The sequence below is a fragment of the Anopheles marshallii genome, chromosome 3 (genome assembly GCF_943734725.1).
Source record: "Anopheles marshallii chromosome 3, idAnoMarsDA_429_01, whole genome shotgun sequence".
NCBI classification, from domain to species: domain Eukaryota; kingdom Metazoa; phylum Arthropoda; class Insecta; order Diptera; family Culicidae; genus Anopheles; species Anopheles marshallii.
The window spans coordinates 44,389,011-44,413,581 of NC_071327.1; the positions used below are offsets into that span (position 1 = coordinate 44,389,011).

Below are 24,571 nucleotides of genomic sequence, written 5' to 3' on the forward strand. Positions count from 1 at the left end.
CTGGAAAATGTATCCATCCCTTTTAGTTCAAAAACGACCAAAGTCAGATTAAGGGAGTCGTTATATAGTAACTTTTCGATTCTGATACTACGAATGTTGCAACTTATGCAGATGCTTATGTAGATATCTACGACGAGGTTGACATTCATCATGTGATAGGAAACAACATTCAAAATGGAATAACATTGTGGATTGTAAAGTTTATAATGAATTGTTAACATAAAATGTTTAACATTGAGTTTAATTAGAAGAGAATAACATTCTTCCATGAACATTGTATAATCCAGCACGGGGGTCGAAAATATGGTACATACAATGCTCAGAGGGGATTAATTAGATCATCTTGACCTTTTATCAATATTGGTACTGAAATATTAAGTTGTTAGATGCAAACAGAGTTATAAATCTAAAAAAAAATGAATTCATTTTTTGGTTAAACAATATGTATATATATTTCTCACGTTTGAGTAAAAATATGTTCATTCCTACACTTTTGCTCGTTCCCGTTCACTTCATGTTTGTCGTTTTCTTTCGCTAAGCGCCATTCCGCTAGATTCTGGTAAACCTGATTCAAATCCCTACGAAGCCCTGTTTGTTCATACGAAGCATTTGTTCGTTACCCTTATTATCAATGACTTATGCTCCTACATACGGTCCCAAAGAAAAACGATTCTCCGGATCTGATGTTTAGGTGGTGTGAAGCAGATTGTTAAATGCCGAATAGGATGATTCCAGGTCAAAAAGAAGCTGACGGACCTGGGACTCTGTTAGATCGTCGGATGCCTGCATCGTGTTCAACGTTGCAAGCCAATTGGAGACCTTCTCCTTGCCCTCAAAATTGTCCGGAATCAGTGAGAGCCGGTTCATTGTGTCCAGCAAATCGCGTAGCTCCGGTTGCAAATCATCCATCGCGCGGATCTCGAGTCGCAGCTTATCCATTAGTGTAATGAACATTGACACTATGTCGGCAATACATTTGCTCGTGTTGCCCTTGTCGTCCCGGATGGTAATTGGACGATCCTCCCTTATACGTTCCAGTGCAGCTGGACAGTCGAGTCGAAACTTTTTAACAAACGAATCGATCGTAGGAAACTCATCGCCTTGCACGATCTTGAATGCTACCTTATATTGGACCAGCAGCTTCGAGCAGGCAGCAGTGTACTCCTGAGGCGTAATGCAATCCCGGATGTAAGCTTTCTCGAGGTTTTGCAGCGTGGACACAAGGGCAAACAGATCAGCCATATTGTCATACTTTTCGCGCTCCCTTGCCTGGCGGTAGAGTTTTACCTCTTCGTAGAGTTCAGGCCGATTATCCTGCATATTTGGTGAAGATAATTTTCTCTCTTTGTCCTTGTGTTTTCTTTGCACCTGCTGGTTAGCCTTCAATCACAACTGGATTATGCCCCATACGCGACGGAAGGGTCAATGGCAAATATAGTTCGGTTTGTCTGCGATCGTAAACAGTACAGCACAACAAATATATGCACTATTAACTTAAGAACAATGAACAAAATTAGTGATTTTCACAGCACTGCGGCGAAATTTTTGCATTGAAATCGCGAAGTTTGTTTATGGTTCGCATTGACTCATCCTGCTGTCACCATGACGGCGGTTTGACGTTTCGTTTTTGTAGGGCTGTCAAACACCCAGCATGACACCGGGAGTGTTTACATTTTGTTCAGTACGCGATCTTGGTGCGGTCGGCAAACATGGATGGTTTGCAAGCGATTAATTCCAAACTAACGCTGCAATCAGCGGCGGTGCAACTCGAGAAGGTTTTAAAAATATCTCAAATATCAAAAACGAACAATCGGACAGTGAGTGATGGTGAAATTGAACTTTTAAAACAACTCTGCAAATCGAACAACATACGAATATGCCAGCTGGCGAATGAAGCAATATTGCATCTTACTTCGAACGGTTATGTGGAACTTGGTCAAGTACTAGGAATAATGATGACGCTGCTCCCAAACACCAATGCTGGACAATTTACCGTACTCAGTGGAACAATTTACGAATTGCTGTTGCTGGATCTACGCCGACGATGCTTGAATTCAGGAACCAATCGTAATTATGTTTGTCAATTCGACATAAGACCACCTCAGCATCCGGTTATTCTTCTCATCGATAAATCCAACGTGGGATGTACAGGAACCATTACCGATCTTATTGTACAAACATTGAACCATCAGGAGGATGTGATTCATGCTAATAGCATCGAATTTTTGCGCCCCGTGCTATTGCACATTTTTATCAACGTGTGCCATTACGCTGAATTCCAAACCTTGTGGAAACTTCTTATTGAAAAATCTTTGCAAGATTCCGAAGCAAAGTCGATCGTTTTCGAGATTCTAGCATGGAGTAGGCATACAACAGCACAACAAACACGTTTCACGGTTAGTCTTCTGACGGATGCCATGGAAATAATTCTACGTGAAAATCGAGGTGATATGAAGCTTCAGCTAGCATTCGTTTTATACTTAGCGGCGGTTCTTAAGGATTATATACAATACAATTATGACCCAAGCGGATGCTTCGATTTGTTACAAAAAGTCAGTAATGCTGCAGTGGCATGTGCTAATCCTCCAAAACTTGACGTACTGCTCACGATCGCCGCTGATATGCTATCGATCGTATCTCCACTAAAATTGTACGAACTGTTAAAATTAATCCAAACCATCCTTCCGGTTTGCGGAAAAATTAGCAGAATGCTGACCAGAGAGGCCATGATTCAATTATTAGGCCAGCCATCGTACACAACGACACATCTGTCACTCTGTGACAAAATACTAAAATATATTGAACAAGAGCATTCGGCAGAAGAATCCAAAGAGGTAACGAATTTGGAATGCGACGTCACGGGAACGATGTTCTTTCATGCCGAATTAGCTAAGTTTACGATTCTTTGCAATTGGTGGAATTCTTCCGATTCAGCCATCGATGACTATCTTCAACGGAACAGACCATCCAGCATTAGATTCTCGCACATTTTGAGTCAACTCCACAGGTCGATTTTTATTTCAACTTCTCACGAAGAGGACGTTTGGAAAACGAATTTTGCGCATTTGGTTAAACTGATGAAACAAAGTGAACTGCAGGTCGCACAAAGTAAGGTTCCGCTTCTATACGCACTAGCTCAACACAAAGGCGCTCGGCGAGGATTGCATGTGCTGCAAACTGTCGCATCTATGGGTGCAAAGGAAAATTTGATCGGCATACTGAAAGCTCTTACAAAGGATCTGGATCGTGCTTTTTGTTTAGATTTGTATCTAAGGCTGTGGAAAGCGGAGCCGCGAACATATCCACTGTTGTACGATCTGCTGAAGGATACTAGCCGTCGGGCTAATGAAGACCGTTGGGAACACACGGTTGCTCGTGCGTATACAATTCGTGAAGTGTGCCTTATAAAGTAAGTAGACAATTTAAGTTGCTCCTTTTAATCAAATGTAATACTACATTTGTTGTTTATATCGTCTTCCAGCCCTCAGCAGCACGGAGAAGATTTGGTAAACCTCTTTTCGGAGGTCCTTAGCAATCCCAACAACAGCGAAAATGAAGTGGCTATTTGTCTATCGCTTGATGCAATCTCAAGTTTGTGCGAAAACCATGTCGTCGACATTGTGTCGACCTGGAAGGTTTTAGGATTCCGTTTCGCAAACGAACGGCGCCCGAAGGTCGTTAAAAGCTTGTGTCAGTTTTTTGCGAATGTTCCGCTCATAAAAATTACCACACCAGAACAGGAACGATTGGTAAATCACATCATTGGTACACTCTGGCACTACGTTATCGATTACGAAGATCGTGAAATCATAGAAGCAGCCTTGGGTACATTGAAACACTTCCACCCGGAAACGCTAACGTTTCGTCAGATTCCTGAAGTATTTCGGCAAGGTATAGAACTGTCGGAACCGAATGAGGATTGCAATTCTGTAGCCGATACAGCGGGTTCAGTTCCGCCGGAATGTTGGGTTCAGTTGCTTCAGTATACGAATCACTGTGCCATCGAAGCGGTGGGTGATCTTTTAGGCCATTATATCACACTCGAAATAGAAAGCTACCGTGGTGGCATCTATCAAACGCCTGCAGGCCGTCCAGAACCATCCAACTTAAAGTATCTGCCGAGGGCGAGCATTTTATCGACGATCGTAAACCACCTGATATTACAGAGCACAAAATTTGCCAAATGCGACAGCACTGCCGAACTAGTGTTGGTTCAGATGCTTCGGATTGTTGCAAAACCATATCCCAAGCCCATTCCGCCCTTAAATTGGTGTTTTTTGCATGACTATTTCCACCATTGCTTCGAAATGCGTGATGCCTGTCTGCATATAGCGATCAAACAGATGCCCCTCTCCGGAACTGCGAAGAGGCTGGTGGAAAATTATCTGAATGAATTGTGTGAAACGATCATGCTGGAAGATGATCTTTTAAAAATCTATACATCGATCGCGGAAATCACCGAGGGTGTAGACACAGACATCTATAAGCGATTTGTGCATCTCTCGCTACAGTATCTGGCTGAACGTGCAGAGGACAAAGAGTTTGCGGACAATGCACCTTTCATACAAACGATGGTACTGATTGCAAATGCATTGCAGAGGAAGAAGTATGAAAATGAGGACAATTTTTATCATCTATGCATGACATTGGAAAATTTTTTCATGCGTTTCGATCTGAGATCGGAGGTAGGCGCACATTCCATGAATATCAAACCTTATATTTGATTGTTACGACTCATTTAACACGTTTCATCAAACGTTTCGTTTTAGGTGTTCAAAAAATATATCGAGGTAGTTGTATACCTTCCCGAACAACATCTTACCGGCTTGCTTAAACCGAGTACCTGGACCGGAGATATGAATGTAAAGAAGTTGGAAAAATCTGTTTATCTGCAGTTGGCCTTCTACCAGCATAATCCCACCGCCAAGTCGTTACATTTTTCAAGTCTATCCGACATAATAGCTACGGTTGCAAAACATTCCCGTGAGGATAGTTCAATAGGTGCATTCTTTTTGCAAGAATGGTTTACCTTCGTCGAACAGTTCGCCTGCAACGACGAGGATCAACCCGACGGAAAAGCTCTGATCGAGTTTATCGCTGAACTGATTGGTCTGATCCAATGCACTCTGACGAATACGGAAGATTGTATGGAACATGGCTCTCTTTTTATGCTGGATGCAATGATGACTGCAGTGATTAGTTTCTCTGGTTATGGTGGATTGTATGGAGCAAAAATGTTGGCGAACGATAAATTGTTGCGTTTGACACAATTCCCACTAGCACTGAGTACCGTATTCGAACAAAATGCTTGGCGTGAAATCGAGATAAAGGTAAGTGACAGTAATTCAAAAGTATGACTTATTCAATATTCAATGGTACCGTTCTTTTAATTTGATAGGTTTACGAATTTTTCCATCATTTGTACGGTATTGCGTCGCTGCCAAACGACTACGCAGATTGCCTGATAGATGCGCTGATATGCTGTAAAAAACAACCGTATTTTCAACAACCCAAAACATTGACTAAATTCATCACTTTGAGACGACTAAAATGAGACGCATACGCATTGTTTTTAACCTCCATTTCAATGACCACCTACCCACCAATGGTATGTTTTGTACTTTTAATAAAATAACATAACATAAATAACATTTGATAGCCTAGAGCTACCCGATTGAAACTTGAGGAATGCCTAGAAAAACATGTGTTTTTTTTATCATGTAAGCAAAATCCCCGTTTTTTATTTCTTTTAAATATGCTGTTAATTAAATATTCGGTTTGTATCCTTGCCTTGTTACAGGGTTTTACACTTTAGTTTTGACTGGCAGCACACATTTTTGACGCGCCGCGCATTTCTTATCGCCGGCACACTATTTTGATTGCAAGCACTGGATTTTTGAACGGGAGCATTTAATTTCATCAGCTCGATTCTTGTCAGCTTTTCGGTCGCATGTTCAAAACCTCCCTTGTGAAAGATGTGTTATCCATGACACCTTTTGAAAAGCTTGGTTACTTTTGATTTATGTTTATTACGATTTACGTTGTAATTAAGTTTATTGAACTGATACCAGATCGTTACAAATTTTATTTTATTCTTTGTTTTGTATTTGTCGTGCAATTGTTGTCGTGCTGACACGCACGCCGTATTGGTTATACACCTTCTCTGCCAACGCCTTCAATGTCAATGTACTGTCGTCATCTATCCACAAGCGAATGCTATTTACTGCATCATCTGGCAAGAGCTTAGGACGGTTACCTCCACGTTTTGCAGCCACAACCTCCCATGTCTTTTGATACTTCTTAATAATGCTGTAAACTGTTCCTTGATTCATATTTAGCATTTCTGCTATATCTTTGCCGGATGCACCATTTTCGTACGCTGTAACAACACGGTTTCGATCTTCGTCAGACGTAGTTTTGTTACGGCGTCGAGGTACAGCCTCCGATGTATCCATGTTTGCTGTAGGATTATCATGTAAACAGAATTATCTCCTTGTTGTACTGCAAGGATAAAATATACAGTACTTCTTTGGAATGCTTAGCTTCAAATGTGTTCCAAATGTGTAACACGTTGTGATACCTGTAAACAAGATCGTGGATGAGCAGAACTTCGGACGAACAATTACGTACCTTGTTTATAAACAAGTGCTTCAAACTGAAACCAATCTTTCACAAGGGGGGCTATAAACATGCGGTCGAAAAGCTGTCAAGAATCGGGTTGATGAAATTAAAGGCTCCCGTTCAAAAATTCGGTGCTTGCAATCAAAAATGTACGCCGGCGACAAAAAATGTGTGCTGCCAGTCAAATCTAAAGTGTAAAACTCTGTAACATTTGATATAAAAAAAAAAACAATTGAATGAATGGTCTTTGTATATTCATTGAAATCGAAAAGAAAGAACTTGAACAACCAGCTGGAAAACATTATTGTAAGTTACAGATCAGATAGAGTTACAGTTACGGATTGTACATACTACTACAACAAGAGGTATATTGAAACAAAAAACAAAAAATTCTGGAACAAATAAAAAGATTAATACAACGATCCTAACTCGAACAGAGCCATGCTTACAACCGTAAACAAACAAGATGCAAACTATGCCGGCCCTCGTGCAAAGGTCACAATATGTGGAGCCGAAATCAAGAAGACACGCATACATAACAAAACGGTGAAAGATAATGAACCTGCTGTTAACGCACTACACGGTAATCGGTCACTCGACAGTCGCAAAGTGGTCTTCAGTCGAGCATTACCGCGAAACTACGAACGTGCAATGACGAACAGTAAAGGCAGAGAAATTCTAATAGAAGCCGCTCCACAACGTTTAGAAACTGTTTATAAGGAAATATTTACTGACGAAGCATTGCAATTTGTGGCGCAGCTAGTATCGCAATTTGACCCAGAAGTTGAGCAGGTGAGTTGAGTTGTGCGTAATTCTACAAAAGGTAAACACGTCAAATACTAACCAGAAATGCTGTATCATATTTCATATTTTAATCCTACAGTTGTTACACAATCGAGTGAAACGTAAATTATTGATTCAAGAAGGCAAATGGACTCCGGAGTTCTGCAACCACAGTGAGGCTAGAGAATGGACAATCGATGCTTTGCCGGAACGATTGCGCAATAGAAAACTAGATCTTGGTGATGTGAGTCCAGCCAACACGGTCCACTTTACCGATTGTTTGTATGCGAACGTTCAGGGACTACAGGTAAGAAGGACTAAAACCATTGCGCGCTAAACATAAATGTTAGTAATATGGAAATATTATTCTTAGGTTGATTTCGACGATGGCCACTGTCCTACCTGGCGTAATACGGTGCAAGGCCTATTTAATGTAACGCGAGCGATACACGGCAAGTTACAGGGTGCCCCAGCAGATGTGCAGTCGTACCCTTTGCTCATGTTGCGCCCAAGGGCATTCAACATGATCGAGCATCACTGCATTGTAAATGGGAAGGAAGTGATTGGTCCACTGTTTGACTTTGCTATGCTCATGTACCACAATGCTCGTCAGATGGCAAGCCTTGGTATAGGGCCTTACTTATACCTTTCAAAGGTAACAGAAGTAGAAAAGGAAGATTTACTCGCGATGGCAATATGCCTTTATTTACATTGATTGTTTAAAACTTCCATATAGATAGAAGATCCGAGTGAAACGATGCTGTGGAACAAAATCTTTACGTGGACCGAGAATCAACTAAGCCTGCCAAAGGGAACGATCAAAGCTTGCGTATTGATTGAAAATATCCTCGCAGCCTTCTGTATGGAGGACATCCTTTACTCGATCAGGGATCATGCGATCGGGCTGAACTGTGGGATTTGGGACTACTGTGCGAGCATTATTGCTAAGTTTGGTTGGAAAACCGAATTTCTTCTTCCCGATCGCAACAAATATGTCAACTTGGGTCAACCGTTTTTAAGAAATTACATGCGATTACTGATCAACATATGCCATAAAAGAGGTGCATTGGCAACTGGTGGTATGGCTGCAAAAATTTTACCAAGAGGAAAGGAAAAATCTATGTTGTGAGTACCAAACTGAAAGTGAAGGGTAAAGAATGTAGTCAGCATGTTTTGATTTTTGCATTTTCAGAACTGATGAAGATATAATAGAAAGCGTTAAATTGGCCAAATCGGTTGAAATTGATTCCGGTGTAGACGGGTTCATGATTTACGATTTACGGATGGTTGATGCTATCAATGATCTATGGGACAGTAAACTTGACTGCGAGAACCAGCTTAATATTTTGCCCATCATCAATCACATCACAGCCGATAGTTTGCTACAGATTCCGCAGGGAGGTGTAACGATCGATGGTTTGAAGTAAGTCTACATGAATGTCCATTGCTTATTGCCGATTACCAATCGAGATATTTTTGTTTTGCAGCAATAATATTACGGTGGCACTTCTATTCATTTACCATTGGCTAACGGGCAGTGGTGTTTTCTTTATGAATGGATCAGTAGAAGATTCAGCGACAGCGGAAATTTCACGATCGCAGCTGTGGCAGTGGATCCGCATGGGAGCCGTTTTGGAGGACCGAGGAAACACTATCGTCACGCGTATGTTAGTTTATCAAATGATGGATAAAATTATCTCAGCAGCTTACCGTGCATGGTGCATTACGCCTCCCGATCGTAAACGATTGCTTTCCGCGAAATACATGCTGCTGGACATTATTTCTTCGCGACACTACATCGAATATATCACGACGCACCTTAACGATAGTCACAAATTTCGAACACTGCACAATAAAAACGACGGTCTGATGGCTAAGTTATGAACACGGAACCAATCGTACAACAAATTGGAACATTTCAAGCGAGCTGTTGAGAGGCGACAAATGAGTATTCAAAAATCAAAACAAAGCAACGCACAATTGCACAAGTTGTCAAATCGTATGGCCGATATTTGTTTATGTGCGTCCTCCGATAGCAAACGTCACCTACAAGCGTCAAAACTACACCCCTGGAGTTGAAAAGTTATTATTTTTCTATTTTCTTTCGTGTGTGGGTTGGAAATTTGCCGTGCCGTCGCAGGTGTTTGCCATTTTTTGTGCTATCAGGGGTGAATTTTTCGTGCGTTCTGGACGCTCGTTGTACATGTAATCGTGGATGTGATATTTCAGTGTTTAATTTGCGTACAGAGGCTAAATATAGCGTTACAATTAACGCGCTCATACATGGATGTTCCATAGGTCGGTGATCGCTTTGTTGTGTGTTGTTTGATTGTACGCAGGAAGTGGATAAACGCTGTGCCTAACTTTCTCCATCGCAAGTAGCTCCGTTTCGATACTGGTGCTTGAAAAGCCTGTAGGTCTTATCATCACACTGCTATTGACTGTTTCAACGCAAGAAAATGGAGCACATCAACACGCCAAAGGTAAGAAACCATCGCTTTATCAACTGTAGGTGGCGAACCGTGATGCGTCCTTGCATTGGGCATTTAGCAAAGTTTGCTTGATACAACGTCTAGATAACAATCCGGTGCACTCCAAATTGTTGCGAGATGAAATAAAAATAGACTCGATCGATCGATATGTACAGCAGCCTTTGCTGACGTGCTAATTGGCAGGAGAGGCGGAACACACAACGCATGCAAACTCGTGTGCGTACGTACAGCTGTCGAAAACCTGTTTAAACGGTACTGCTGCACTTTTGTTGCATGGCCGAGCCCAGTTTGTGGTGCATATTTTCCTGCAGCAAACCACAAGCAAAAAAACCCTTGGCTGTTTACCTTTTCTTTATCGATTTCATTGCATGTGATTGGCTAACATATGGAGTTACGACAAGTGTTAATCTTACTGCAAGGAGCTTATTTATTACTTTTCCTATTGTTGTTGTGAATGTTTCTAGAATGTTTTAATTCTAGTCAATCCTGACAACTGTTGCACGCATGGAGAAAATAAATCATTTTGAAAATATATTTCCTTCGTGAAGATACATTTGTGGTTCCGTTGAAAAGCGAATTTTATTTCATTCTATGCATGTGGTCTCCTGTTTCTTCGTGCTCTATCGGTTTTGTGGATAGAAACGTACGAAACAATTTGTTTACGAACATTCCAAGAGAAGTGATGTGGGAAGCATCTAAAACGCAATTATAATATGTGATAATGGTATTTATTCCTTAAAACATTTCTAAATTTGTATGGCAACATGTAATACTAAAACTACGAGGATCAAGAAATGATGAGTATGCAATTTATGAATGAGCTAGACTGTGCATTTGATTCTTATCTGAGAAGATTAAATAAACCAAACAGCAATAATCGCATTAGGGATGCCAGCGTTTTTTTGTTGCACATTTCCTGATAGGGAAGATAACATTTAATGGCATGTTGATATTCTTGTTTAGCGCGGGTTATGGAGATTGGCATCGAATTATGACTTGAGTTGGGAATACAAACTATACCCATACCCTTTCGTTTATTATTACGAACAGTATTCTTTAATTGTTTCATTTTTTTAGTCATTACTGTTTAGATAGAGGCGAATATCTCTACAAAATATATTTACAAAAATAGTCATAATTTATCATCATACGAAATATTTAAGCTACTATGTATTGATGGGAAATGATCCCAAAGTTGGGATCGGATCGTGTGAATTTACACGATACCGAGAACGGATGGGATCGAATGATCCCTGATCTTTGTTGGATGTTTGTCGATGATCCTAGGGATCACAATCCCCATACAAGGGATCACTTTTTCCATATAACGATGATCCCGGATCGATAGGGATCACAATCCCCATACAAGGGATCACTATTTCCTTGCAACGATGATCCTGGATCACTAGGCATCACAATCCCCGTACAAGGGATAACTTTTTCCACATAACGGTGATCCCGGATCGATAGGGATCACAATCCCCATACAAGGGATCACTATTTCCATACAACGATGATCCCGGATCACTAGGCATCACAATCCCCGTACAAGGGATCACTTTTTCCACATAACGGTGATCCCGGATCGATAGGGATCACAATCCCCATACAAGGGATCACTATTTCCATGCAACGATGATCCCGGATCACTAGGCATCACAATCCCCGTACAAGGGATCACTTTTTCCACATAACGGTGATCCCGGATCGATAGGGATCACAATCCCCATACAAGGGATCATTATTTCAAAGCAATGGTGATCCCGGATCGTTAGGGATCAACAGCGCTATTCAACAGTGATCCCGGATCATTCGATCCCATATTATAGGATTGGATCAGATTTTTCAAGCCTGGATCGGATCCATCGATCGATCGATCCAACTCCAACTTCTCATCACTACTACTGTGTTGATTTACGTGTTTCATAATGCTTGTTACATCCGATGCGTTAAGCAAATCTTGAGGTTTACATGGCGAAACAAAAATATGATTTAGTCGTGGCTTAGTGGTTGCTCCGCTATTCATGTTGTTTGAGTCCCTTCAGAATTAAAGTAGTCTTGGTTTAGTGACAGTGGCGTCTTTCATGACACATGACACATGACTGGACCGGTTTCAAGCCTAAACTGGATCCCACAATCGGACGGAGGAAAATTTCCGAGAAAGTAGACAAAATTATAATCTTTGATTTTTTCCTTAAATTCATTTAATTTGCTTTTGATGCGTATTGAAGAATGCTATATTTGAATTATCGTCCATAATTGAATAATTGATATTTTCAGACAGTATGTACCTGTAATAATGTGATGTCCAATTTTAATACAGACAGTCAAAAACTGCATTTGCTTAACCAGGGCAAAACTTTACGATGCAAAGAGCTTCTTAAGAACCAGGCTTTTTACATGACAATGACAAACGCCATATTCACGATGATCGTAGACGGTCGATTCTCAGGGCATTCCAGTATCTCGCACTTGATGCCGTAAATTATAAAGAGCAGTTTCGCTACCCGTTGATCGCACTTCTGAAGTTATTCGACCATCAAAGTATGGATCATTGTTTCGGGAATAATAGACAAAAGCACTAAATGGTAATTAATGATCTAAAATATTTAGTCTATAAATATTTATATTTATTTAATTAGTCGATATAATTTTTTTTTACAATTTCCATGCTGGATGCCAGATTTGCTCATTCCAGAACAAACGTGTTTAAGATTATGAACATTGTTTGGAGCTGTTCGGAAGCTGCTTCTTTGTATAATTCCGGTACATACATACGTCTTTAGTACATGAACTTTTTCCAAAAACGGAGAAATCGAGAATTCAAGCAGGAGAAAATCAGAATGATAATTATAATATAAATAATTATAAAGGACGAATTAAACTGACCAGACTCTGGTAGTCTATGTATTAGTAGTGGGAAGTCCGGAGTAAATTCATGAACATGTAAGCCAACAAATGGGATTCAACTTCGAAAAAATCCAGAGTTCACTGTTTTCCTCCGGTTTAAACTCTGAAGTCAAATCTGGAGATAATAGCGCAATTAACGCTGAAGTCAGCAGTGGATTTGATACCGGAATGTTCCACAGGTTGTCAAACAGTTTTCAAGATAGTTGTTCTCAGTTGTCCAAAGATTTGATAACATTTTTGCTTAGGCTTTTGCATAGCTTTCCAACGAGTTATCCATAATTTTTAGACTAATTTTCTTTATAATTTTTCGTATACAATATTGGGGTTTTCCATAATAATCCAATAAAATATTGGGGTTTCTTCGAAGTTTCTTACAATTTCCCATTGTTTTTTTAGAACTTTTCTTTGGTATTTTCTTTCAATTTCTTGTAGATTTGTACAGTCTACCAGCAATGTTTTTTTTTATCAGCAATGCTTTGATTTAACGCCACATTTTATGGTCTGTTAGAGTAGTTTTCAATGCGTGGTAGAGGATGTTTCTATATTTTTTTGAAGATGTTGTAGATTGCTAAGAGATGGAAAATATTTATCATTTCGTCAATACGAGGTGGCCCGGTTGTTGTTTGTATGCGAATAACCTCTGGAACAGGTTATGGCTGCCTTTACCGTAAATTTGGATGGAATCCTGCAATCTTTGAAATTTGAAGTAATAACCACAAATGCACGTGGTTTTATTGAAACGGATTTCAATGCAGGGTTTAACTAGCAAAAGTAAAACTAGCTCAAAACCACACAATATCACCATCATAAAAAGAAATTCAATTACGTAAGCGGCTACTTCTGTATAGAAACCATGTACCGCAAACATTGCGGCTGGAATGCTACAATACTTAAACACCATTGGGCAATGGTTAACCCCTAGTACAGTTGATTTTGTTTTCCTTTGGAGCTTTTCCACTGCTTTGCCCGATTTCGAATGCACCGAGAGATGCATTTCGTGTCATGACGTGCAGCCGTGCATGTGCAAGAGAGTCTTCAGATGCAATACGCGAAGAGAAAATATGTCCGACCTTGACCTTCTAAAATGAAACGAAGTTTATGGCACACTCCATTCGCATGTAGTGTCTAGTTGTGTACTCACAAGCGGGAATACATTTCTGCTAAAGCAATTGCTTTCTGAGTTACAAATGAAAAATGGAAGAGGGTGATGTTTTGGACTAGATTGCTTTTAGTTATGCCCAATGCGGCTATAAATCCGTTGACCCATATCTGATTGAGGTGGTCCTGATAGAATCGAACATCGGCAAGGAGAAATCGAATCACTGATGTTGGGTTGTATTCAGTAAACGTTTCCCTCGGTATAGCACTAGCCAGGAATTCAGCACGTGACTGCACGTGGTCGCTCCAGTTCTCAGTCGCTCTCTCGCGCTTTGATTGCTGTGCGGGAAAAGCATGCGCCATTTCTGGGAACGTTGTACACCATTGCTACCAAGAGCTACATCAACTACAAATGACTTCCAACATCTAGCATATTAATGAAGCCTGAGGAAATGTTATGAAAACTAAATAAGATAATAAATTATAAGATATGAATCAGATAAAGTTGCATGTTTAAGAAACTTGTTGCAGGACTTGTGACATGAAAAAGGATTGAAATGTATCTTAAAAAGTTCATTAGCCGTATGTGAACTTTATATTCCTGATTATGGGATATGTCAATAAATTAAATTAATCAGATAGTAATTTCTAATTCCAGTGAGTAAAATGAAGTGTCATGTTGTATAAGAATCTTTAAAAAAGGACTACAATTCAAATGTTTTTTTTTCTACAATAACATAAACTTTGCTGCGCTGTATTCCTCTCCATGTACAGATTATGAAACTCTCTAGTAAGCCTATAAGTAAACTTTAATCATGTATAAAAATGCTATTTTATGCATATTTTTCATAATAAACATGTGTGTATAAACACAGAGCGAAACACGTGAAAAAAAACACCGAACACGGGTTGAAGAGTGCTCAGCACATCCTGCAGGAACAGCACATCCCAACATATCCTTATGCGTTCGCGAATGAGCATGAGAGTGGATTGAATTGCAAACACAGGAAGCTATTGCGTGAGCGCGAGAGAATCCACTGCAAGAAAGAATACCCGTCAATGTACTGCAACTGACAATTTGGAGGTCCTGCGGCCTTTCCTCGAATGAAAGCTTTTCAGTGTAGAGTTTTCCAGCGTACGGTTGACGCGGATTGCTACGGGCGGATACACTTAGTGGACCCAGAATCAAGTTACGATTAGGAAAGAAAGGCCGAACACGTAGCACTAATCATTATAACACGTGTAATGTGAGGCACACCCGAAGCGTCTATTTGTGTACGATTTTGGTGGAAACAAATTTATCGTTTGTTTAAGCATTGCCCGTGGTTGTAAGCAAAATGGAATTGACTTCTAAAACCTCGACGGTTTGTTGGTGAAGGTTACCGAGTTCATTCATGAGTATAGCATCGAGCGTCCGCTGAATCACTCACGCGCACATCATTATTTGTCCTAGGACAGTAGCACAGAGATCGTTCGCGTCGATACGCCGTTCGAACCGAGGTACAGTGTTTACATACAGAAAAATCGATTTTCCTGACGGATTAAACCAGTGAGCTGTTGTTGCTGTAGATAATGAATTCTTCCTTCATTATAATGCGCCATACTACATTCCTGGTGACACTGGCAGTGTGAAAAGAGAAATAGTGTAACGGACGTATTAAAAGTTGATTAAAACATGAAACTGGGTGAAGAGGCAAGTGGTAACTTATCGTAACCATGCCTTGTTGTCGACATCCTTGTGGCATTAGCGTACCAAAACACCCGAAAATAACAAGCAAAGTTTTTGGCTAAAGTTGAACAAATAAACAAACCCAACCAAACTTGCAATCTCCAACCCTTGGTACCGGTGCGCGCTGGTCGGTTACCGTGGTCGCCATGACGGACGCAGAACCACTGTCACCGTCGGCATCCTCATTCAAGCAGAACTTTGATCTGGTGACGCCCGAATTCGAGGAGGATCCGAAGCTGTTGTGGGGCAGCGTACCGGTACCGCCGTTCGTCTCGGACAAGGTGGTTACATGGGTAGAGGAAAACTTTCCCCATCAGCCACCGCCAGCGGTCGAGTTTCGCGGGCAGCATGTTCTGAAGAAGGTAAATAACAGAGTCCGTACCAACGAATTTTGAAAAGGTTTGCTGCGAATGGAGGCCCGGTTGAGAAATAAGCATCTAACCGATCGAATGAATAGCAAGCTTTGTTCGAAGAAAAGGATTTACAAATAGGTTTGTGAATTGTGAATTTAAAGGTGAAGTCCTTTAAGGTGGAACGGATATGTATACAGAATATTCTAGCTTCGGTTGCAAAACCTCACACGGGGTTGTGTCGTAAATACCACTGTCAGGGAATGGAGAAGGAAACCTTTAAAAAAAAAAAGGAAAAGATTACTAAAGTGGATGAAACATTGCTTGATACTGCCCTATTTCAAACGTCGAAAGAAGGACATACATAGAGTTTTATCGGTTGTTTTTACGGCCACAAATGGTTGGCAGCAAGTTTATGAGGTGCCATTTGAAATTCCGCACCATTAAACCCCTTTTAGTATCTCTAAGATATGTGTCTATGCACAGTTTTGTATACATTTGTTTTCGGACGGGAAATGGTTTAAAGTAACACATCTTTTCGTAACAGGCCTATTTAAGTAACGCACACAATATGAGTGACATAATATTGTGAAAAGGATCTTATATTGCGAACAGCAAACCACAATTGAATGAAAATATTATTCCAAATAACAATGGCTATGCCATGTCTTGTGTAAATTGAATTACTCACAGCTACTGATAACGCCATAACTCGCACCACTTTCTGTCGCATTTCTATTTGGTTTCCCCGAAACAAACGAAACTTTATCAGCGTAAAGTATGGTGCGAACGACACATTGGTTAATGCAGTAACCAATGTGTGCTTTTCGCTGGAAGTGCAAAGTGGAAGTTGCATAAATCATTGCCGTCGGTGACATTCCCATTGGAGCGTGAGTAGTCGTGCAGCGAGACATATGACGGGTATTGCATTCTATTTCTAAATGGAATGATGTAATAGCATTCCCAAGGGCATTTGCGCGCGATGTATAAAAGGATAAAAAATAAGTTATAATTTATGGTACTTTAGTTTGAAGTAGAGTGGGAGTTTTGTTATTAGTATTCCAACACTTGTTTACATAAGTATCAGAATTTAAGCAATTTAATGATATTTATTTGATCATATATTATATTTAATCATATATGATATGCGACATAACGGACTACGCTTAGTTCTTCTTAGGTCATTAATAAAATTATAAGTCTTGCTGCGTTTGTCATTTAGTTTTTATTGCTAGATTGAATAAGTTAGTTGTTATAATAACAATTTGTGTTGTAATAGCACTAAGTCTTCGCACAAGCAGGTAGATTTATCTATCTTGGAAAATATATGCTACGTCTGAAATTAAATCATAAATACTAATAAGGGATATCTATGTTTTATTCGAAATTTTATAATATTTTAGTGAATAAAAAATATATTTAAGGATGGGTTCAGTCATTTACATTGAACATTTGTCTGAAGCCATTGTTTAAAGGTGGTCTCGTAATGTCTGGTCGTCAAATTGCTGTGGCATGTTTAACATTCCCATAAATGAAATAATTTCCTTTGATACTGCAGGTTGTCCGAAAGAAAACGGCTGACGATAATGGAAGCCCATTTTCCAAGGGATGACTGTACAAATTTGGAAATGGTGTGGTATTTATTTGTATCTTCTGCAAAGAACCCTTCAATGTATTGGATTTCGTATCACTAAGCTTCTCCTGTGGCATGAAAAAAACAGCTGGGAAAGTATTATTGCGATACGTTCTTCTTTTATTTGCTTTGGATTTGCGTAAAATAAGCCGTCAGAGAAAAACGAACTGTTTAAAAAAAAAAAAACTGCAATATTTGTCGTTAGGTTGGGTTAGTCGTTTTATCTTGGAATTCGTCGTATTGCCAGCGTAATTACGCAATCGTAGGGATCATCTTGCCGAAAGAAAGAAACATCTTTTTTTCGAGCCCAAATTTAAACAAAGTACTGAGTAATTTAGATCATCTTTTACAGGCTTTCGGGCGGATGTCGAAAATGGAGCTTAAATCGTATTTTGTGAAGGATGACGTTTAAAAATCCATCCTCTTTCAGGTGGGATCAAGCGCTTGATATGTGGCTGCTCATACATATCTTGTCGGCTGTCTACACTCGTAAGGATTATGTGGATGAAAAGTGGGCTGCGTTACCGCAAAGTGCCATTGTCTAAACGGGCGGTTTTTCATTCGTGTTTAGTAAGAGATTTTTTTTTCGTTTTACGCTACGTCTTCTGTTCAAGTACACGGAGGCGAAATCTTGGGTTCATCCGGGAATGAAAAGAACAAGCCGACCGTTTTGCTGCATCTGTGCCCGAATTATATTTAGCTTTTGCCGTGCGGTTTATGTTTACATTCCAGCCATTTCTTTTGTTCACACGTTTGGGTTACCTTTTTCCAGTACATCGCACACCGAGGAACAGTTCAAACAGGGTACTCATTTTTTTGACATTTTATATTCCCAAGGAGCTGCGGTTTGGGACAAGGTGATTAGAAAAATGGTTCATACTTTTTTGTGCACTGTACAGATTTTGCCATTTTAATAAAAGTTTATGCTTGTGCAATGTCCAAGCGGATTGTATGATGTATGATGCGAACGGCACATAATGCTGTCTATGGTGTAGTTTCAGTTTTATGTTGCGCTACCGGTGAAGTTGCCGGACGCAGAGAAAAAAAAAAACTTTTTTTACGGACTAATAACAGCCCGAAATGAAACCCGCGGCTGTGTTTGGCTTCGCGGATAAGCGCCAAACCAAAGCGATTTTGCTACGTTGTTTTTTGCTTTCATATTTTGACCAACTTGCTTTGGGGATGGGGATTCATCCCGCTTCGGTCACAGAAAGAAAAACTTACTTTCGCTTGTTAGGCTTGCGTCATGAAAAATTCACCTCATGTGTGTCGGAAGCTTCGGATTGGGTTTCTGCGTTAATAGCATTGCTTGTTGATCCTTCTCGTAAAGCTCTGATCTTAATGGGTCTGGTTGGTGGATAGAGCAGCTTCCATTTTAGGATGGGTTGTTCCGCGAGTGTTAGCCTATTTAACATGCCAATCGTTGAATTCATTAAGTTCGAATTTCAATTAAGTTGCATCCTTGAACAGGTCCGATGAAATGGAACCTAATCTAGCTTGGTTGCATTTTTTTACCATATTTGCAAGAAACAGGAAATTTTACGTGTGCGATTAATAGTCGTTAGTAGCTGATAAATTAATATCCCTTCGAAAAACCGCACAATTCTTGCGTGCGGCTACGTTTTCTTGCGATTGCATGTTCGCAGGTACTCGCACATGCCGCTGTAATAAAAGCACTGTTTAATATAACTTGCCGAAAACGAAAGATGGCAGAGTCCCCATTCACAATACGTATGTAATAACATTCATTCTGTAGCGACATTCACACAATTGGAGGTAAACGCGCCGCCCGTACGTGTTTACGTGCAATTGCCATTAGCGTTACGATACTCGAATGTGTTTCCTTCAAACGTTTTTCCACGATATTCGCAGTGTGCAAATAAACTCGAGCGGAATTTGCCAGGGGGTTTGTTGTGTACCGGGAAATGGTACACTTTAGACACGTTACTCCTGAGCGTCGCCACATCGGTGCTAAAGAGGATTGATGCCCTTCTGCACACAACAACATTAACTATTAAAGCTCAATATATGGCGATTTTTATTGTACGTGTGCGTTGTGCAAAATACTCCATGTAAGGACGGATCCAACGATCCAAGAGGATTTGTAAATTTGTAATAAAAATCATAAGAATTATTAACTTGTCCTTATTTGTATCACTTTATTTGAGTTGCATAGTCATAATCATGTAAGAAGGAAATACATTTTAGGAATAAAGGATACAATATTTATTTATTGCATTTTTCTGGAGGTTGACTTTTCAGGAATTACTAAGGACCTACTACTAAAAGTCAAAAATTTTCAATACACTTACAAATAACAATCTTACAGTCATTATGATCAAGGAATAAGGTCTTTACCAGCACCATTTCAATTTGTTTGATATGTATTATTCCCACATCAATCATTACTACACATATCAATCATCTTGCTGTTAAGTCGCTGTAGGCCTGTTTGTAGGTAGAAAACTGAAAAATATTCAGCTAAGATCACAATTTTATCTTTAACCAACTTTGACAATTTAGTCATATGTTATAAAATTCAAATTCCGATTGACAAGAACTAGTAATTTGTTTTAAATATTTTTATTTATTTGTATTCGGAAGGTTTTGAACAGCACGGGGGGGTGGTTACGGCAAACTAGTCCGGCACTAGAATTCCTTTTTGGAACGTTATTTTATGGAATTGATTTTGGATGTTGTGTGTGTGTATTTTTTATTACTATTTTAATACTTCAAAATGTGTAATGCTTCAAAATAGGCCGCCCCAAATAGACACGTCCTAATCCAATATTTGAGGTGGTTTTATTTTAAAATGATGATTTTAAAAAATTAAAAAAAATAATTTAAAGTATCTGTATGTATATTTCCCCTAATCGAGTTTCAATTTAAAGCAAGACAGATGTCCAAACTCAAGGCCTAAAAAAATTGAATTTAATCGACGAGTGGTTGAAAAGGGGTAATTGTAGTAAATAGATGATAACCGGTGGCTTGATGTTTGATTATTGATTAGATTTAACGTTTCTATTATTATCACTTCTACCACTATCACCACGTACGCGTGTACCATTGGTATCTATTTTTACCATTTACATTGTATCGCCGTTCAACCTATCAACTGTTTTCATTCACTTTCAGATTGAAAATGTCCGGATGATTGACAGATATAACAGCAAAAACCCAACCGTCGGTGTGCTGTATCTTACGGCCACGCATCTCATATTCGTCGATCCGGATGCCAACAAAGAGACATGGGTAAGTGTTTCCTTCCCGGCACGGCCTTAGCCATCCTTCCACCTTTGCTAGAATCATATTTGCATATCACTTGTGCTTGTGCTGTAAGGCAATGATGGCATCGTCGGTAATGCTGCTCGATAAGATAGCCCGTATACATTCCTGATCATATTGGCTGTCGGATGCCTTTCAAATTGGAATGTGTATGAGTAATGGTCATTCCATTTTTGTGTGCCCTAGAATTTACTGCAGCAAAACGCAATTTTATTGTATGCTTAAATTAGACGACAGTTATGTTGTAAGTTAAAGATAAGCAATAGTATATGATGTTTGTTATATCCCTCACACGAATTCATGAGCGGGAAGTAATTATTGTTTAAACTTACCAAAAATGCATAAAGATAATTTAGAATATGTATGAGACTAGATTGATTTCATCCAAAATAATACAATCATAAATAGTACACTTCAGTTTTACCTATTATTCGTACTTTGTAATGAGGATTACTTTTCATGTTGGCAAGTAGATCTTTTAGTTGAGCTTTCATGATTGCATTGGAAAAGCATGATTGCTGACGTTTGTTTTCTTTTTTACGCTTTTTATTCTGTCTATGTAATGAAACAAATTTCTAAGGATGCTCGTCCACTCGTTCACTATCATAGCGTGCATCTGGTACGAATAGGTGTTTTGAGTTGTTTGTATCTAATGAAATCTCGTCCAAACACCAGGTACTGTACATGCACATTGCGAACGTGGAAAAGTTGCCCCTGAGCACAACCGGCTCACCGTTGCTGATACGCTGCAAAACGTTCCTCTCCATCACGTTCGTCATACCGAAGGAACGCGAGTGTCACGACGTCTACACCACACTGACGAAGCTGTACCAGCCAGTGCACATCAAGAATCTGTATTGCTTTCAGTATACTACCGCGGCAAAGGAGCTGCCCAAGGCTACCGGCTGGGACTACTTCAAGCTGGAGCACGAATTCAAGCGGATGCGGGTCCCGAACGACCAGTGGAGTGTCTGTGCGCTCAATCAAAACTATGAACTGTGCGACACGTACCCGCGGCAGATCTACGTGCCCGCCGACGCAAACACGCAAATCTTGCTCGGAAGCTCGCGGTTCCGGTCGAAGGGTCGCTTACCTGCGCTTACCTATTTGCATTCGAACAAGGCGTCAATTTGCCGTTGTAGCCAACCACTGTCGGGCTTCAGTGCTCGCTGTCTCGAGGACGAACAAATGCTGGAAACGATACGCAAGACTAACCCCAACTGCAACTTTATGTACGTCGTTGACACGCGGCCAAGGGTAAGAGTGTGCAAATAGTGTTTTTTTTCGTTACCCAGTTTTATTTCATTTTACCATGATTTTCCTCACTGCAGATTAACGCCATGGCAAACAGGGCGGCCGGCAAGGGCTACGAGAACGAGGCCAACTATGAAAATATCAAATTCCAGTTTCTCGGTATCGAAAACATTCACACGATGCGTGCCAGTCTGCAGAAGCTGATTGAGTGTAAGTATTTTTCGATTTCAATCACAAATTGTGGTAGAATCTGCTTACCCTGCAAACGAACCGCTTGCTCCGCAGTGAATCTTGCGGATTCACTTTTAAACCCGTGCACAAGCCCAGACACTGAAACCGAATAAGATTCGGTAAAGCATTAGTTACTTGCCGGGCGTGATTTATTGGTTTGTGAGTCGACGTACCATGAAGTTTCACGTCTTGGCTTGTAGTCTTGTAGTCTGCTGTATTGTAGGCAAGAAATAATGGTTTCCCTGTTTGCGTTCGTTTTAGGCTGCGAGCAAAAGTCGCCCACCATGAGTGGATTCTTAAGTGCCCTGGAATCTTCCGGCTGGTTGAAACACATTCGATCGATACTGGATACATCCTGGTAAGTGTGGGAGGATTAAGCGGCAGCAATGTAATTAACGTGGGGAAGTTGACTGAAGCGCTTTCGATTCACACGATTATCACACAAACGTGGGGAGAGTACATATCGCTTTGGGGTACTTGTATAGCAGCTATTATCATTAGCTTCCGAAAACATTATGCGGTGTCGGCGAAAGCCATCAGTAATTAATTGACGATTAACGTTAGGGGGACGGCAAGAATGTGAATATCATACTTATTGACATATTACCGGATTATTTGCTAGCATAATGCACTCTCTAAAATTTTACATGGTCTTTTTAACGAGCATTTTTGGGTAAAATTATCACAGTAGCAGCATGTTATTGTGTATGTTCGTTTTTCTTTCACTTACAGTTTTATCGCAAACGCTGTGGATAAGGGCATTTCCGTTGTCGTACACTGTTCGGACGGTTGGGATCGTACGGCGCAAGTATGTTCGCTTGCTGCGCTTATGCTGGATCCGTACTACAGGACAATTAAAGGATTCCAGGTAATTGTGCTTAATCGACTTCCTTCTCGGCCAGAATTATAGTTTTCATACGTTAAAACCCTAACAGGGACTGATTGAAAAGGATTGGCTTGCATTCGGTCACAAATTCAGCGATCGGTGCGGACACATTCAAAACGATCCGAAGGAAGTATCTCCCGTGTTTACTCAGTTGCTTGAGTGTACCTGGCAGCTGATGCAGCAGCGTAACGATGCGTTTGAGTTTAACGAAAGATTCTTGCTTATCCTGCACGATCACGTCATGTCCTGCCAGTACGGCACGTTCGTGGGCAACTGTGAGAAGGATCGATTGGACCTACGGCTATCGGAAAAAACCTTCTCCTTATGGGGTTACATGTCGAACCATCTTAACGAGTATATAAACCCGCTCTATCGACCGGAAATGGATGAAACGATAAAACCTAATCTTGCCCCGCAAAACATAAAGTTTTGGCGCGGTATGTACAGCCGGTTCGAGAGTGGCGTTCATCCGAGGGAACCGTTGGAAGATTTGTTGATCGCTAGTAAGGACCATTGTACTTCGCTGGAAGATCACGTGCAACATCTGACGAAGCGTATCAACAGCTTTAAAAATATGCTTTCCAAGTCAGCCAAACGATTGCAGGGTGGTAGTGCGGCGTTACAGTCAAGATACAACACGGACACTAGGGGTCCTATTGAAGTGAATGATAATCGGTACAATTACGATCGGAAGCTAAGCGAACTGTCGGCGGCGGACGATGATCATCCGCTGAAGACGAGCGATTTTTCTTTTTCCAATCTATCGGTACGTATTATGGGAGCATGTACTATAATTTTATTTACATGATACTAGGAAGCAACATATAAGTAAACAACTACATTGATTTTTAATTGTTTTTTTAAGCGCAACTGCTAACACCGATCTGATGATTCTGTTTTCTTTTCAGATTTCAGAATACAACAATGAAGTGGACAAAGTGAACGAAGACATCAACACTGTTGCTGTCGAGTGGAAATCTCTCCGATCGGTCGTAAACTGTCCCACATGCTCTATACCTTTCGATCAAATCACGAAAAAGGTGTGTATTTTTTACAATACAATATTTTGTCTTTTTGTTCTGTTTATTATGTTTTATTTACCTCTTCAGAATCATTGTTGGAAATGTGGAGAAGTATTCTGCAGTCGATGCATCGACAAAACGTTATCGCTACCGGGTCACGAGAGTGGCAATCCGGTGCCAGTTTGTCGGCAGTGTTTCCGCATAGTACAGCAAGTGAGTCCTTAAAGGAACACAAGCAACAACATTCCTCGATTGATTCGATGTACCCTGTAAGTAA

General features: G+C 40.3%; 4 protein-coding genes across 5 annotated transcripts; 3 read left to right on the forward strand and 1 right to left on the reverse strand.

Annotated features, from left to right (window-relative positions):
• Positions 1–687: 687 nt before the first annotated feature.
• LOC128716004 (vacuolar protein sorting-associated protein 28 homolog) lies at positions 688–1,320 on the reverse strand. The gene has a single exon (XM_053810926.1). It carries the CDS (start codon positions 1,318–1,320, stop codon positions 688–690), a length of 633 nt encoding a protein of 210 aa, XP_053666901.1.
• A 331-nt stretch (positions 1,321–1,651) lies between these two features.
• LOC128712661 (focadhesin) lies at positions 1,652–5,554 on the forward strand. The gene is given in 5 exon segments (XM_053807549.1): positions 1,652–1,701; positions 1,703–3,409; positions 3,482–4,685; positions 4,770–5,330; positions 5,399–5,554. Coding segments are annotated over 5 exon segments (3,678 nt in total).
• A 1,718-nt stretch (positions 5,555–7,272) lies between these two features.
• LOC128714439 (malate synthase-like) lies at positions 7,273–9,288 on the forward strand. The gene is made up of 6 exons (XM_053809314.1): positions 7,273–7,413; positions 7,505–7,711; positions 7,778–8,059; positions 8,141–8,529; positions 8,597–8,827; positions 8,892–9,288. The coding sequence occupies exons 1-6, from the start codon at positions 7,273–7,275 to the stop codon at positions 9,286–9,288; spliced, it is 1,647 nt and encodes a 548-aa protein (XP_053665289.1).
• A 5,994-nt stretch (positions 9,289–15,282) lies between these two features.
• LOC128711464 (myotubularin-related protein 8) lies at positions 15,283–24,519 on the forward strand. 2 transcript variants are annotated; one of them, XM_053806341.1, is made up of 10 exons: positions 15,283–15,316; positions 15,793–15,995; positions 20,752–20,868; positions 21,577–22,158; positions 22,233–22,365; positions 22,648–22,744; positions 23,119–23,254; positions 23,322–24,038; positions 24,181–24,312; positions 24,382–24,519. In XM_053806341.1, the coding sequence occupies exons 3-10, from the start codon at positions 20,767–20,769 to the stop codon at positions 24,517–24,519; spliced, it is 2,037 nt and encodes a 678-aa protein (XP_053662316.1). In that variant the 5' UTR covers positions 15,283–15,316; positions 15,793–15,995; positions 20,752–20,766. The 2 variants fall into 2 exon arrangements, with proteins under 2 accessions (XP_053662316.1, XP_053662315.1); XM_053806340.1 differs by lacking the exon at positions 15,283–15,316 and having other exon boundaries at positions 15,780–15,995.
• The last annotated feature ends 52 nt before the right edge of the window (positions 24,520–24,571 follow it).